This window comes from Mangifera indica, chromosome 17, assembly GCF_011075055.1.
Source record: "Mangifera indica cultivar Alphonso chromosome 17, CATAS_Mindica_2.1, whole genome shotgun sequence".
NCBI classification, from domain to species: Eukaryota; Viridiplantae; Streptophyta; class Magnoliopsida; order Sapindales; family Anacardiaceae; genus Mangifera; species Mangifera indica.
Genome location: NC_058153.1, coordinates 4,646,317 through 4,659,315, shown reverse-complemented (window position 1 = coordinate 4,659,315; position 12,999 = coordinate 4,646,317). Strand labels below are relative to the sequence as shown.

The 12,999-nt window shown below is 33.4% G+C and overlaps 1 protein-coding gene across 1 annotated transcript; it reads right to left on the bottom strand.

Annotated features, from left to right (window-relative positions):
- Positions 1 to 743: 743 nt before the first annotated feature.
- LOC123200400 (pectinesterase/pectinesterase inhibitor PPE8B-like) lies at positions 744 to 2,927 on the bottom strand. The gene is made up of 3 exons (XM_044615566.1): positions 2,580 to 2,927; positions 1,564 to 2,088; positions 744 to 1,490 (listed from the first exon to the last, which is right to left on the bottom strand). The coding sequence occupies exons 1-3, from the start codon at positions 2,872 to 2,874 to the stop codon at positions 793 to 795; spliced, it is 1,518 nt and encodes a 505-aa protein (XP_044471501.1). The 5' UTR covers positions 2,875 to 2,927; the 3' UTR covers positions 744 to 792.
- Positions 2,928 to 12,999: the final 10,072 nt, after the last annotated feature.

The window sequence follows — 12,999 nt, the reverse complement described above, 5'->3', positions numbered from 1 at the left end:
GACTCGTGTCATTTTATTTTAGTATTTTAAATTAAAAAATAAATAATACTTAATCATATAATAATATATTATATATATATATAATAATATATTAAAAATTATATATACATAATATTCATTATTTGTAAAAATTTTAAATCCATAGCAGCGGACCAACCTTAATTTAATTAATTAATTATCTAATCAACATCAACCAAAAAGTGCAATAGAAGATGAAATTGTCTTGATAAGGATAATAATTAATACCATTATGTTGTCATACCTTTCCTATGTTGGCAAAGGCCAAAAGACTTATTCCTCCCAGGATAAACTTTCATTCGTTAAATATAAACAATTTAAATATTTATTTATTTATTAATTTAAAATTTAAAAAAATTGTCATTGATAAATTAACATATTTTATTAATTTTAACCGTCAATTGATAGATATTTAGATTTTTAAAACTTAACAGAGAAAAAATTTGAGAATAAACTAATCCAGAGGTGAGAATAAGTCTTTTGGCCTTTGAAAAATGGTTAATATTAGAATAATAAATTAATAAAAATAAAATTATATCTATATATATTGAATACATAGATCGATATATATTTGATGTATATTATTGATTGAATGATTATAAATTAAGAATAAAGTAACACTTAATTATATAATAACATATCATATATGTATTTATTTAGACCAAAACTGATCGAAGAAGATTATACAGATAGATATATCCAAATTCTTTCCAAAAAAAAAAATGATTCCAAAATGACCCCCTTTTCTATGTAAGAAAATGTAGCAATTTCTTCTCACGCAGCCAAACCTGCTGTATATTGAACACCTGTAGATGGCAACCACAAGTCTCCAAGAAGAAATTGTGCCACAGTAAAATTAATGGCTTCACTAGAACTATTCAACACATGATAACCAGGCCACTTAACTCTGCTAGAAACGCCAGCCCCCTCCCCATAATTCATATACTCTGCATAATACAATGTATCCAAACCAAGACTTCCATTCATCTCCAGCCATCCTTCAGGCCTTACAATATTGCTGATATAATTCTGCATGAATATGGTTCTAGAGTATATCTTCCAGGGTCTCCCGAGGTACGTTCTGGTGGAATTGACGTAGGGTAAGAGGTCGGAATCGGCGGTGATGTTGCAGAATTGGAGAGAGAAACCTGATGGTTCATCGGGGTCTATGCGACCGTGAGCAGTTATCGCGTTCTTCTGATCTGGCAGGCCTCTTTTCGCCAGGATTTCGCAGTTTTGGAACACGACAGTGCCGTGGCCAAATATGAAGTCTACAGTGCCACTGATCTTGCATTCACGGAAGAATTGGCGCATCGCGTGCGTGTAGAGCGAGTCTTGGTAGCCTCTAATGGCGCATCGAAAAAACACAGAGAGATCGGAGTCTGATCGTACCGCAACAGCTTGGTGCTTCTCTGGTCCTGCTGTGTTCTCAAACGTTATGTCTCGTGCTATGAATCCTACTGCACTTACAGCTGCAAGTTTGACAACAAAATTAATCATTTATAAAAATAAGCTCAATAGAATTTGACTGAAATAGACCCTTACCAAAGGTGGCACCCCTGAACGGGGACCAGCCATCAATATAATTTCTATTCCCAGAAATAATTGTAGCATCAATTCCATCTCCAATCATCATAAGGTTCCATTTCTTCTTCTTGATCTCCACATACTCTTTATATACACCCCTTTTAATATAAATTACGTATCTCTTCATTCTGTAGTCCGGCGCAGCCAACACAGCATCCATTATGCTGGTATAATTTCCAGTGCCATCTGCCGCTACTATGGCATCAGCTTCAGTCCCATTTACCAGCAACAATTTCCTGTCCTCCCGTTTAAACCAGTAGGGAAATTGGCTACTTTTTTTGGACTTTAAACTAGAGACAGGATGCACCATTTTTAGAAGTTCTTTAACCAGTGAAGAGATTTGTTGAAGGCTTCCTTCTACCATGCCTTTGGCGATCCCATTTGTGCCTTCAAATCCTTCCATGCATGTCTCCTGATTAGTCAGTGCAGCACTTAACCATGTTCTCAAATCTGAACTTAGATCACCGCTGCTGTAATATTTGCCTGTAATTAAACATTAGTTTAGTATATATCAAAATCTGCATCATAATAGTAAGTTTCAATGGCTACAGTAAACCAACAATCACTCCACATTACTCTTTGCATTTTTTAAAATTGTCTTAACCTTGCACTAACAAAATAGCTTGAAGTCTTGAGGGGTAATTTGAATGACAAGAAAGATGTAGTTCAAGCAAGGGTTTAAATCCTTTTCAGCAACTTTTAACTTATTAGTTTAGTGATTGTGAGATAGATAACTGAATCTGGAGTTCCTGTGATCGGTTCAGTCCCAAAGAGGTCTTAAAATGAAAAACAAAGAACATGCAATGACTGGAAATGTGAGAAGGAAGATGAATAGTTATTGAAGATAGCCATGGGACCATGTCAAAATCTAGTCACGAAGATTGCTTCAAATTAATGCAACCACCACAACTATTATAGCATTCATATGTGGGATTAGAAATATTTTTGTACTTGAAGCTAAAAATATAAGTTACCATTAATATTTTGAGAAGCAGAGGCAGTCCAGTCCAACTCATCGACTGAAAAATCAAGCAAATCAAGACAATCTAACACAGCATTTTGAAGGCGAAAATCTCCAAGCGTATTAGCAAACTGAGAAATGATAGGAGTGGCGTCTCGTATGAAGCCAATGGCGGTCTGCAAAGAGCTGACAAATGTGGAAGTGGGAACCTTTAAGCACTCAGAAGGCAAGTAGTCTGAGTTAGAGCTAACATAAGAAGGCGCGGTGAGCAATAGAAGCAGGGATATTATGAGCTTGAAGGGTTGCATATTTGAGGGGGCAAAAGAACAGATAGAATGAGATTGTGGAAAGAGAAATTAGGAAGAAGGAGGAGATTTAGTGTATTTAAGGAGAAAGTTGAGGTTGGTAGGTGAGGGAATTAAAGAAGAGATATAGTAAGTTTAATGGTGATGCTTTTTTCTACGCGTCGGCGCTCGTCAATGGCTCCTTTTCTTCAAAGATTCTGTTTTATAACATAGGATTGGAGAAAGAAGATAAAGAGAATAGGAGAATATTATACGTGGTCCAACCATTTTACCAAAAATGTCTTATGGGTTGGTGCGCTTCAATTCACTTGTAAAACAATAAAACTAAGTCGGGTATATAGACCGACCCATAATCACAATATTATATAAGTAAATTATATATAAAAATAATAATATATTATTATATAATTAAGTATTATTTATTTATATTAATTGGATTGATAAATTTAAGATACTGCGATTGAATCTATAATTATTACACTAAATAAGTTAAGGTTTCACAAGTATAACAGAAACTCGAATTTAAACTTTTTCTTTATAAGTTATAATGCTTCATCCGTTTTATTAATCTTTGTAGTCATTGTTTGTGTATATAGTATTATATCATGTTATTATTTGTATACAAAATCATGCATATAACATTGCTCATAGTAAAAATGGGTCCCAAAATGAAATTCCACCTTGTTGAACACGCTCATTCTTGTTCTTGATTATCCCACTTTTAGCTATAAGTTCAACAATAATTGATCGAGAATGATATGCACATGAGGAAGGGTTAGAAAATTTCTGCGAAATCTGATCTCTTTAATTACTTTGTGGTCATCATCAAGACTTGGGTTTACTTATAAATAACCAAAGAAAAAAATTCCATTAGCTGGAAATTTGACCTGCTACTATACATTTTCAGCGCGAAAGGGATAACTTACTTCGAATAATGAAAAAGTTAGAACCCAAAAGTTAATAAAACTAATAAAATATTAAAACTTTTAAAGTAAATATCTGGATTTAAATCTCTGCTACGCTTGTAAAATTATGACTTGTCTGGTGATTCAATAAATATGATCAGAGTTCTTGGTTATAAAAAATAATAATAATAAATAAAGAGTTCATCCTACAAGGTTTTACCATTTGTAATGCAGATTTTACGAACTTTTTGTACAAGTTTTAAACACTTCACATGCATTTGTAAGGAGTTGTAGTGAGCCGGAGCACAATCTTGCTTTGACCCCAGAGGTTCCATTAAGAATAATTTGAGATTGAATAATAAGATGTTATAATAAACAAAACCCTAAATTATTGGTACAGTAATTGAGTTATGGGTCTAATTATTGTATCTTATATTTATTTATCTTGCTAAGTTGGGCATGTCCCTAGGTTTTTTAAAGAAAAAAAATCTCTCTTGCTTTGCAATTTTGGCTTCCAAAATACTCTCAGAGGAACCTTACAATCTTTACCAAAAGGGAAACAGTTTTCCTCCAAGCCTAAGAGCCATTAATTGTATCTTTGGATGTTGCACGAAAGCAGTAAAAGCTAAACTGCCACAGAGATAAGACTTAAAGAGGGGCCCGTGACTGGGAAAACGCGTTTTACAGCTTGCCGATTGCTCATGTGCCATATTTATACATTTATAATATTTCACTTTCACATTCATGTTCCATCGCATGTACATCCCACATGAATGACCATTTCCCACCCGAACTTTGATGAAACAATTTGCATCCCTCAAGTTTGAACGTTCATTTTTTCTCATCCATTTTTTCAAACAGAAACCATTATACGGAAGAGTAGAAAGGGCATTTTGCACATCATCTCCTTGCACCTTTTTCGCTCAACTATGGTTGAACCCATCTGTCATTGTCGCACATATGTTCATGGGATTTTCGATGTCTCATGCCACTATTGTCTTACATCACTAGCTCATATCAGTGTCAGCTATATAAGTCACTATCGACTTATATAACCATTGCCTCACAAGACTAGCTCACACCATTTCTGTTGTTTTCGTTGGACTTTTTATGTCTTTCACCACTATCGTCTCATGCAATTGTCTACATCTTCAACATTGCACTTCATCATGTCACACTCCATGAGTGTCACTCTTCACCACAAGGTTGATAAGTTCTCCTTCAGCTAAGCCTTCATGAAAGCAAGGGGAGCTAAAATGTTAATTGTTGCACAGTAAATGCAAAGTTCTCCCATTACAAAAGATAAATACCCACAGTTTGTTTTCAAAATCGGCCTTCTATAATTAGAGGAATTTTTTTGCCACTTGAATTGACATTGGGGTGATAAAATTATATGACAACATCACTCGATTCATTCATATTCAAACACAAACAAACATTAAGCACAATTGTCTTACAAATTACTCTTTAGCATACAAGAAAAAAAAAATTCACGAGTCAAATTAAAAAACCAACCAATCATTTAAAGATAAATTGGTAATTAATATTTATATTAAACATTTAAGATAGTTTAATAATTTCATTAAAAAAGACAAAATAATAATTTACAAGGAAACCAAACGATTTTCAATAATGAAAGTAGAAGAATGATATATGACAAGGTAAAGTTTTTAAACCTAAAAGGTAAATAATGTTTTATCAAATTTTGGGGGGGAAATAGTGATTTAGTGTCTTTCAATTCAAATTTTTCCCCTCAATTAATATATCGTCAATGAATTGGTGACTAAATTAGGATTTTATCATTTTAAAGTCAAAATTTGATTTAGGAATATTTCTTTTGTTTTCTTATTTTATAGTGTATTTCTTTTAATGTTTTATTTTTTCCCCTTCTTATATTAAGATTGTTATTTTAGGAGTATTAGTATTATTTTCCCATGAGTTATTTTAGGATTAATAACATTATTTTCTTATTGTATTATGACAGAAATCGACTTGTTGATGCTTGGCTTATGGAACCCCGGTAGAGCTGGGAATTTTACTTCAACCATTCGAATTCTAGACGAGAGTATACCAGTAACGAATTTGATGTATTCTGCAAACAAGAAGATATCGAGAGTAGGGGTGAAAACGAACTGGGCGCGGCCAGAACACCTATTGGCTCAATTTTATAGCTTTAATTAATGGTTCAAAAATACAGCTCGGTCTAGTTTGAATTTGTGATTCGAGTTCATAGTTCATTGACATAATAATATCATTTTTCTCAAATAATATTTAAAATTACTGATTTGAGCTATAAATTCAAACTATTAATTCAAATTGATTTAAACCAAATCGAGTCATAAATTCAAATTACTAATTCGATTTATGATTCGAGCTGAATATCTTCTAGCTCGAGTTTGGCTCGATTTCAATATTCAATCAAATTTTATAACTTAGATTTGACTTGAATTTAAATCAAAATGAATCAATTTTTAAAACCGAATTGGCTCAGATCATGTCCAGCGCATGAGGCAGTTTACAGTAGCATATACTCCACAGCATGGTGGAGTGGGAGAGCAAATGAATAGAACCTTGTTAGAAAGGACAAGGCCATGTCGAGGACTGCGGGTCTACCCAAGACATTTTGGGCAGAAGCTATCAGAACCTCTTGTTGTGTGATAAATTAGTCTCCATCAACGACTATTAAGGCAAAGACACCGAGGGAACTGTGGACTGGTAAGCCAGTTTATATATGATGTACAATGACCAAGAAGGAAAAAAATGGATCCAAAATCCTAAGAAACGTATGCTCTTGGGTTATGTTGATGGAGAAAATGGTTATCGCCTATGGGATCCCACTGTCCACAAGGTAATCATCACTAGAGATGTCATCTCTATAAGCGAGAAACTACGAAACAATAATACCACATCAAAGGAAGAAGAGACAATTAATGGCTTCAGAAGCCAGGCGATCAACTTGTGAAGTCGTGATACGAGACAACCGGTTTGGCATTCTGAGTACATCAATTATAAGGAGTAAAATTAAGTACTATCTACCAACAGAGGACGGAGAACCTTCAAGTTTCCATGAAGCTATATATAGACAACAGGCTTCTCTATGGTTTGCAGCAATGCAAAAATGAATTGAAGCTCTCCAAACAAGACTTGGGAGCTTGTTCCACTACCATACGGGGAAAGGCAATCGATGATAAATGGGTCTTTAAAATCAAACAAGACTGCAATGACCCATTTGAACAATATTGTGCAGGATGGGTGGCAAGAGGATATGCTCAAAAAGAGGCCAAAAGACTTATTCCCACCTAAGGTTTAGTGCAAATACAAACTCTTACATGTAGGGTTTTAAAAACTCAAATATTCACCTATCATTCAACTTCTGTTAGATTTTTTTATTATGATTAAGGGTAAAACTATCATTTGACTTTTTATAATAAAAAAAACTTTACCTTATTTTCTCCTTAAGTTTTAAAAACTGAAAATTCCACCCCAACCTCAACTTTCAAAAGTGGCTTCCCTCCCATCCCTAGGATTTCTTCTCTTTGGCGACAACGATGACCACCATCTCATCCATTTTCCTCCTTTTGGTTGCCTCCCTCCTTGGCAGACGAAGCCCGTCAATGAATCTAAAGAAGCTCAAAGCAGTCAAATCAACATTTTTCATTAAATTAGCTCCATGCGAAACTTTCATTGTGAAATTCATCTTTGTCCAAGGTCGAATCAATAGAAAATGAAGCTAATTCATGTTGTTTGAAGCCAATTCAATGAAGACTCTTTGTCTTCAGGCTTCATCGTGTTAGGGCTTCGTTGGGCTTCATCAAGCGTCACGTCAGTGATAGAAGGAGAAGGATAGGATGAAGACGGTTTTGACTAGAGTTCGGTTGCCAGAGAAGAAAGGGAAGAAAGTAAACCCTAGCAAAGGAAAAAGTAACTTTTTAAACTTTTGGGTATGAGGAAATTGTTAATTTTTTAAACTAAAGGAAAAAAATGATATATAATTTAATTTAATATTAATAGTAAAATAACGGTTTTACTTTTATAACTAACTGAAAATTTTAATAAAAGTTAAATGATGGGTGGGTATTTAGATTTTTGAAATCCTGTAAGTAATTGTTTGGAAGTTAACTAAACCTTAGGTGGGAATTAGGCTTTTGGCCCTTAGAAAGAGGACATTAACTTTAATGAGATATTTTCTCTAGATGTTCCACTAATAGCAATACGAGTGATCTCAACCATGTGTGCTACATTAATTTTACATCTAGAATAGCTAGATGTAAAAACAACTTTTCTTCGTGGAAAACTTGAAGAAAGAATTTATATGCTCCAATGAGAAAGTTTTGCTAAAGGAGGCAAGGATTACTTGATTCACGACTTTTCTTAGTATGGTTTTTCACTGGCACTGAGATCTTGGTACTGAGATTTAATTCCTTTGTAGCAAATCTTTGTATCGTTGACTTCAATTTGATGCACCCATTATTACCTCCCTTAGAAAAAGAAAATCATAGCAAATCTGCAGAACGCGCAATGGTTTTCTTCTTTTATCTTCAATTGATGTACATTTTCTTCCTTTATTTTCAATTGATGTACAATCCTCAGAAAAACATTTACAATTGTTAAACTCCAACCATTTCAGTTTTACTCATTTTCGTCCTGATGGAGGCATCGGAAAGAGTTGAAAAAGATAGGAATTTTTTTATGGTGAGATGAAGATTGAAAAAGAATAAGAAGGAAGAGTTGCAGGAGGAATCGAGGAGGAATCGCATTAAAATTATGTGATCCGGTGGGAATTGTATCATTCCAGTGAGTGTATTAGGAAAAGTTCAAAAAAAAAAAAGAGATGAGTGGGACAATTTCTATCGGTTAACAACTTGTTAGTATTTCGTCAATAAATTAATTGTGTTAGAAGTAGGTGGGTGGTTTGTGATTCGTGGTGATGAGTGTGATGATAAAAAAGTGCGATTGATTAATAATTATAGTTGTAGTATGAGCATGTGGGTGTCGGGGGCAGTTAGAGATGTCAATGAGTTATGTCAGATTGACTCTAACACAATTCATCGTATTTAGTAGTTGGATAGTGTCTAAACTCGTTATTGACAAGTCTAATATGTCGGATTGGCTCACAAACATGTCAAGGCCCCTGAGCTGTGCCTTTACAAACCCTTAGTGAGCCGACCGTAAAAATATATACTTTTTAATGCTTTTTAATTTTTATTATTTTATAATGAGTCATCTTAAGCCAATTCACAGGCCTTGCCCCATGGCCCTGCCCAAGGCCCTAACTTGGCCCACGATTTTGTAAGTTGTGTCCTCGTGAGTCAAGCTAAAAAATGGGGAGCATGGGTCAAGCAACAAACCCAATCCCCTGTGGTCTGTAGTGGCAACGGTGGTGATGTTGGTGGTACAATAAAAAGGATGTAGACCTCCTGTGAGTGAAGAGAAATACAAATAAGAAGATAAGGGTGTTACAATCTGGTGGCGGTGGTTGGTTTGACCGTTTGTTTTGTTGAGGATAAAGAAGAGGACGGATGAACTAAAATAAGAGAAATTCAAAAAAAAAAAAGAGAGAGAAGAAGAGGAAGTTGTGATGAGAGAAGAGAAATATATAATAAAGAAAAAAAAGTAAATATATAAAATAATATAATTAAACTAGAAATTAAAGTTAAATAGATAACATTATTTGACGACCTTTTTAGAGTTAAAAGTTGACAAGGGAATTTAATTTTTTTTTTTATTTTTAAGAATGAGAATTTGTTGCTTTATTATGGTTGATATGGAAAATCTTTTTTCTTCATAAAATTATTACCACGACTTAATATACGAGAATGGTAAGTTTCAATATCTTTCAGACAACCTCTAACGACTCAATATTAAAGATTAAAAAACTCTTATATCAAATAAAAATAATATAAGTGTAATAGATTAAATTTTAACACAAATGAATTAGTTTTGTATAATATGAGTTTCAATCTTTATACTTATAAGGTCAAATATATTTCTACATGGTATCAATTCCTAAAAACCAAATGAGTGGGCTAAACAACCTAACTTAATCCTAAATATCGAGTGACAACGAATCTACCAAATGACGGGTTTAACACCCTATAATAGTAACACTTAAAAAAAGGTATTGAAGACTAAAAGAGTCTCACATAAAATAAAAACAATACAAATGAGTTACAAATCTAACAGTTTATGATGGTTACACTTGAGAGAGAGTGTTGTAGACTAAAACAGTCTCACATCAAATAAAAATAATATAAATAAGTGGTATATAAATATAGTAGATTAAACTTTAACACAACTTAATTGATTTTATGTAATATTAGTTTCGATCTTTATACTTATAGATGTAATATAGTTTTACATTCAATAAACTAAATGAAATGGTATCTAAAAGACGTTAATCGCAGTGGGATGGTTAGCCTTTCTAAATTATCTTACTCTCCTATATTATTTGGGACACTTTCTGCAAAGGATTAACATTAACTAGATACATACGCTCGATCTTTCATCCAAGCCAAGCAATGCTATTGCCGGCCAAGTCTTGGATACCTCATATAATTTATGGATAAATTGAACTGCAATTCCTCTTGGCTTCTTTGTATCTGACAAGCACTTCTTCCCAAAACGAAGACCAAGAGAAGCAATTTAGACTTCCTGAAGTGTCTACCTCATCAAGAACCCTTCTATTAATTTAATTTAATCATCTTCAAACAAAACTTAGAATAATGATAATGTTACAACCAAATGATTTCCAGTGGAGAAATGGTCCATGGCTTGAATCAGTCAATACCTCACACTACGTAAGGTTGGAAAACACTGAAAATTTTTAATTACAAAGTGAATTACATTTTCCCACCCACTGTTTGCCCTTAAAACATTTTTCTACACAAAATTAAACTCTTTTAATGATAAAATAAAATTATTATTTTTCTATACTGTTTTTATTTTTTAAAATTATCATATAACTTTAAATTAACAAAAATTAAATATAATCTTTTAAAAATGTAGATTATATAAGATCTTATTTCTCATTCATTTCATTCTCACATTTTCTTTCTCTTCCCTCTAAATTATAGGTGTCTTCGTCATATAATTGTATATTGGGAGGTAAACTATATTTTTTAAAAATTTTGGGGTATTCTTGAAATTTTAAAAAGTTATTGGAAATTTAGACAAAGTTTGGGTTTTTAAAAATTTTTTGAAATATTTTTTCCCCTAATAGTTTTAGAAATGATATTGCATCCCTAAAAATTGAACAAACTACAACAAATTTTTTTAGGGTTAAATTGCTATATTTAAAATATTTTGGGTTTGATTAAAATTGATATATTTTTTCAAAATTAATGGATGATATAATTATTATTTTATCTTTATACTATTTGTTCTCTATAAGAAAAATTGATTTTACACAAGAAAATGTTATTTATGCTAACTATGGATGGAAATTGTTTTTGGCCAAACCTTGAGGGGGTAAGATGTGATTTACCTAATTACAAAATCCTTTTTAATTCTAACTTTGCATCATGCAAGGTCCTAAATTTTTATTTTTATTCTCTCAGAAATCAATGTAAAAAGTTCCGTGACGGCTCGGTCTAATATTAATAAGGGAAATTATTAAAAATAGATAAAATTAAAGGGGTCAAAGCGAAATTGCCCAAAAAATTTAGGTTTAAGCAAAAATGCCCATGTTTTGTGAAATGACGAAAATACCCCCATATATAAAGTTAACTAATTTTCACTGTACAACGGCAAGAATATTCCAAAGTTTCCCATCTCCCACGGCAATCCCACGGCGAGCGTCATTTCCGCCGATTTTCTTTCGTTCCGGCAACCGAAAATGGCAAATAAGGTTAGTATATCTCCCGTAATCTTCTTTGGATCAAGTTATTGCTGATATTATTGAGATTTAACTGAGAATTTTAGGTTTGAAATTTTAGGGTTTACGGGTTGAATAATGCTTAAAATGTTTCGATTTTTGGTTGTTTTCGTTGAATTGATTGAGGGGTTTTATGTTATAAAATGTGTAGATTTGATTTATGTGAAAATCGGAGGTCGAAACGACCAAAAATTGGCCGAAAATGCTGCCGAATGGATCGGCCGAACGAAGTTTCCCACGGCAAGAGATTTCTCCCACGGCAGCTAAATGGACAATGGGTTTTTGGGGGTGTGAAATGGCTTTTTTAAAACATTGGGTTTTCGGGGAACTATTTATCCCACGTCGGGTTTTTATGATATTTCCCAAGTTGGTGTGGGAAAAGCGCAATTACGAAAATGCCCCCCCTTATAAGCACAGCAAAATTTCATTTCCTCCCACGGCAAGTTGCGTTCATTTCCACGAAAATTCCAAAAGCATTCCACCTCCCACGGCAATTCCACGGCGATCTCATTTCCGTCGATTTTGAAGCTTCCCGGCAACCGCAAATGGCAAAGAAGGTTAGTATATCTCCCGTAATATTGTTTGGATCAAGTTATTGCTGAAATAATTGAGATTTGATTGAGAATTTTGGTTTTGAAATGTTAGGGTTTACGTTTGAATATTGCTTAAAATCTTTCGATTTTTGGTTGTTTTGGTTGAATTGATTGAGGGCTTTGATGTTATACAATGTTTACCTTTGATTTATGTGAAAATTGGAGGTCAAAACGACCAAAATTGGGTCGAAAATCGCTGCCAAATGAATCGGCAGTCTGCCGTGGGAACGGCGTTTCCCACGGCAGCACGAGTTTTCCCACGGCAGCGAATTTTCCTTGTTTAGTTGGGGCTGAAGTTGGTTTTTTAAAACCTTGGGGAGCCGGATGAGTTTCGTTACAGCACAGGGGGTTTTAGGAAATTTGGCATATAACAGTGGACTTTTTTTATTAAAGAATTTTCATGAGGGGTTAAATTGAAGATTTTCTTATCTACGTTTTCTAACCGTGTAGCTTTCGAATTTTATATCCGTTTTTTTTGTTTTAGGTTTTTGTATATCTGTTTTTCAAATTTCAAATTCGAGTTTTCAAATTTTGATGCTTTTTGACACAACTTACGATGTAACGACGTTATTTAAACTTAATATTTAGATTTTTTCGTTTATAGGATATATCGATTCGTTTTTTTCAATTTTTCAAATGATTTTTCCGTTAGCGAAATTCATAGGTATTTCAACGTATAGAATTCGAATTTTAGTCCTGTTTTTTAGAATTTCACCATTTTAGGATATATCGAATCGTATTTTCACGATCTCCGAAC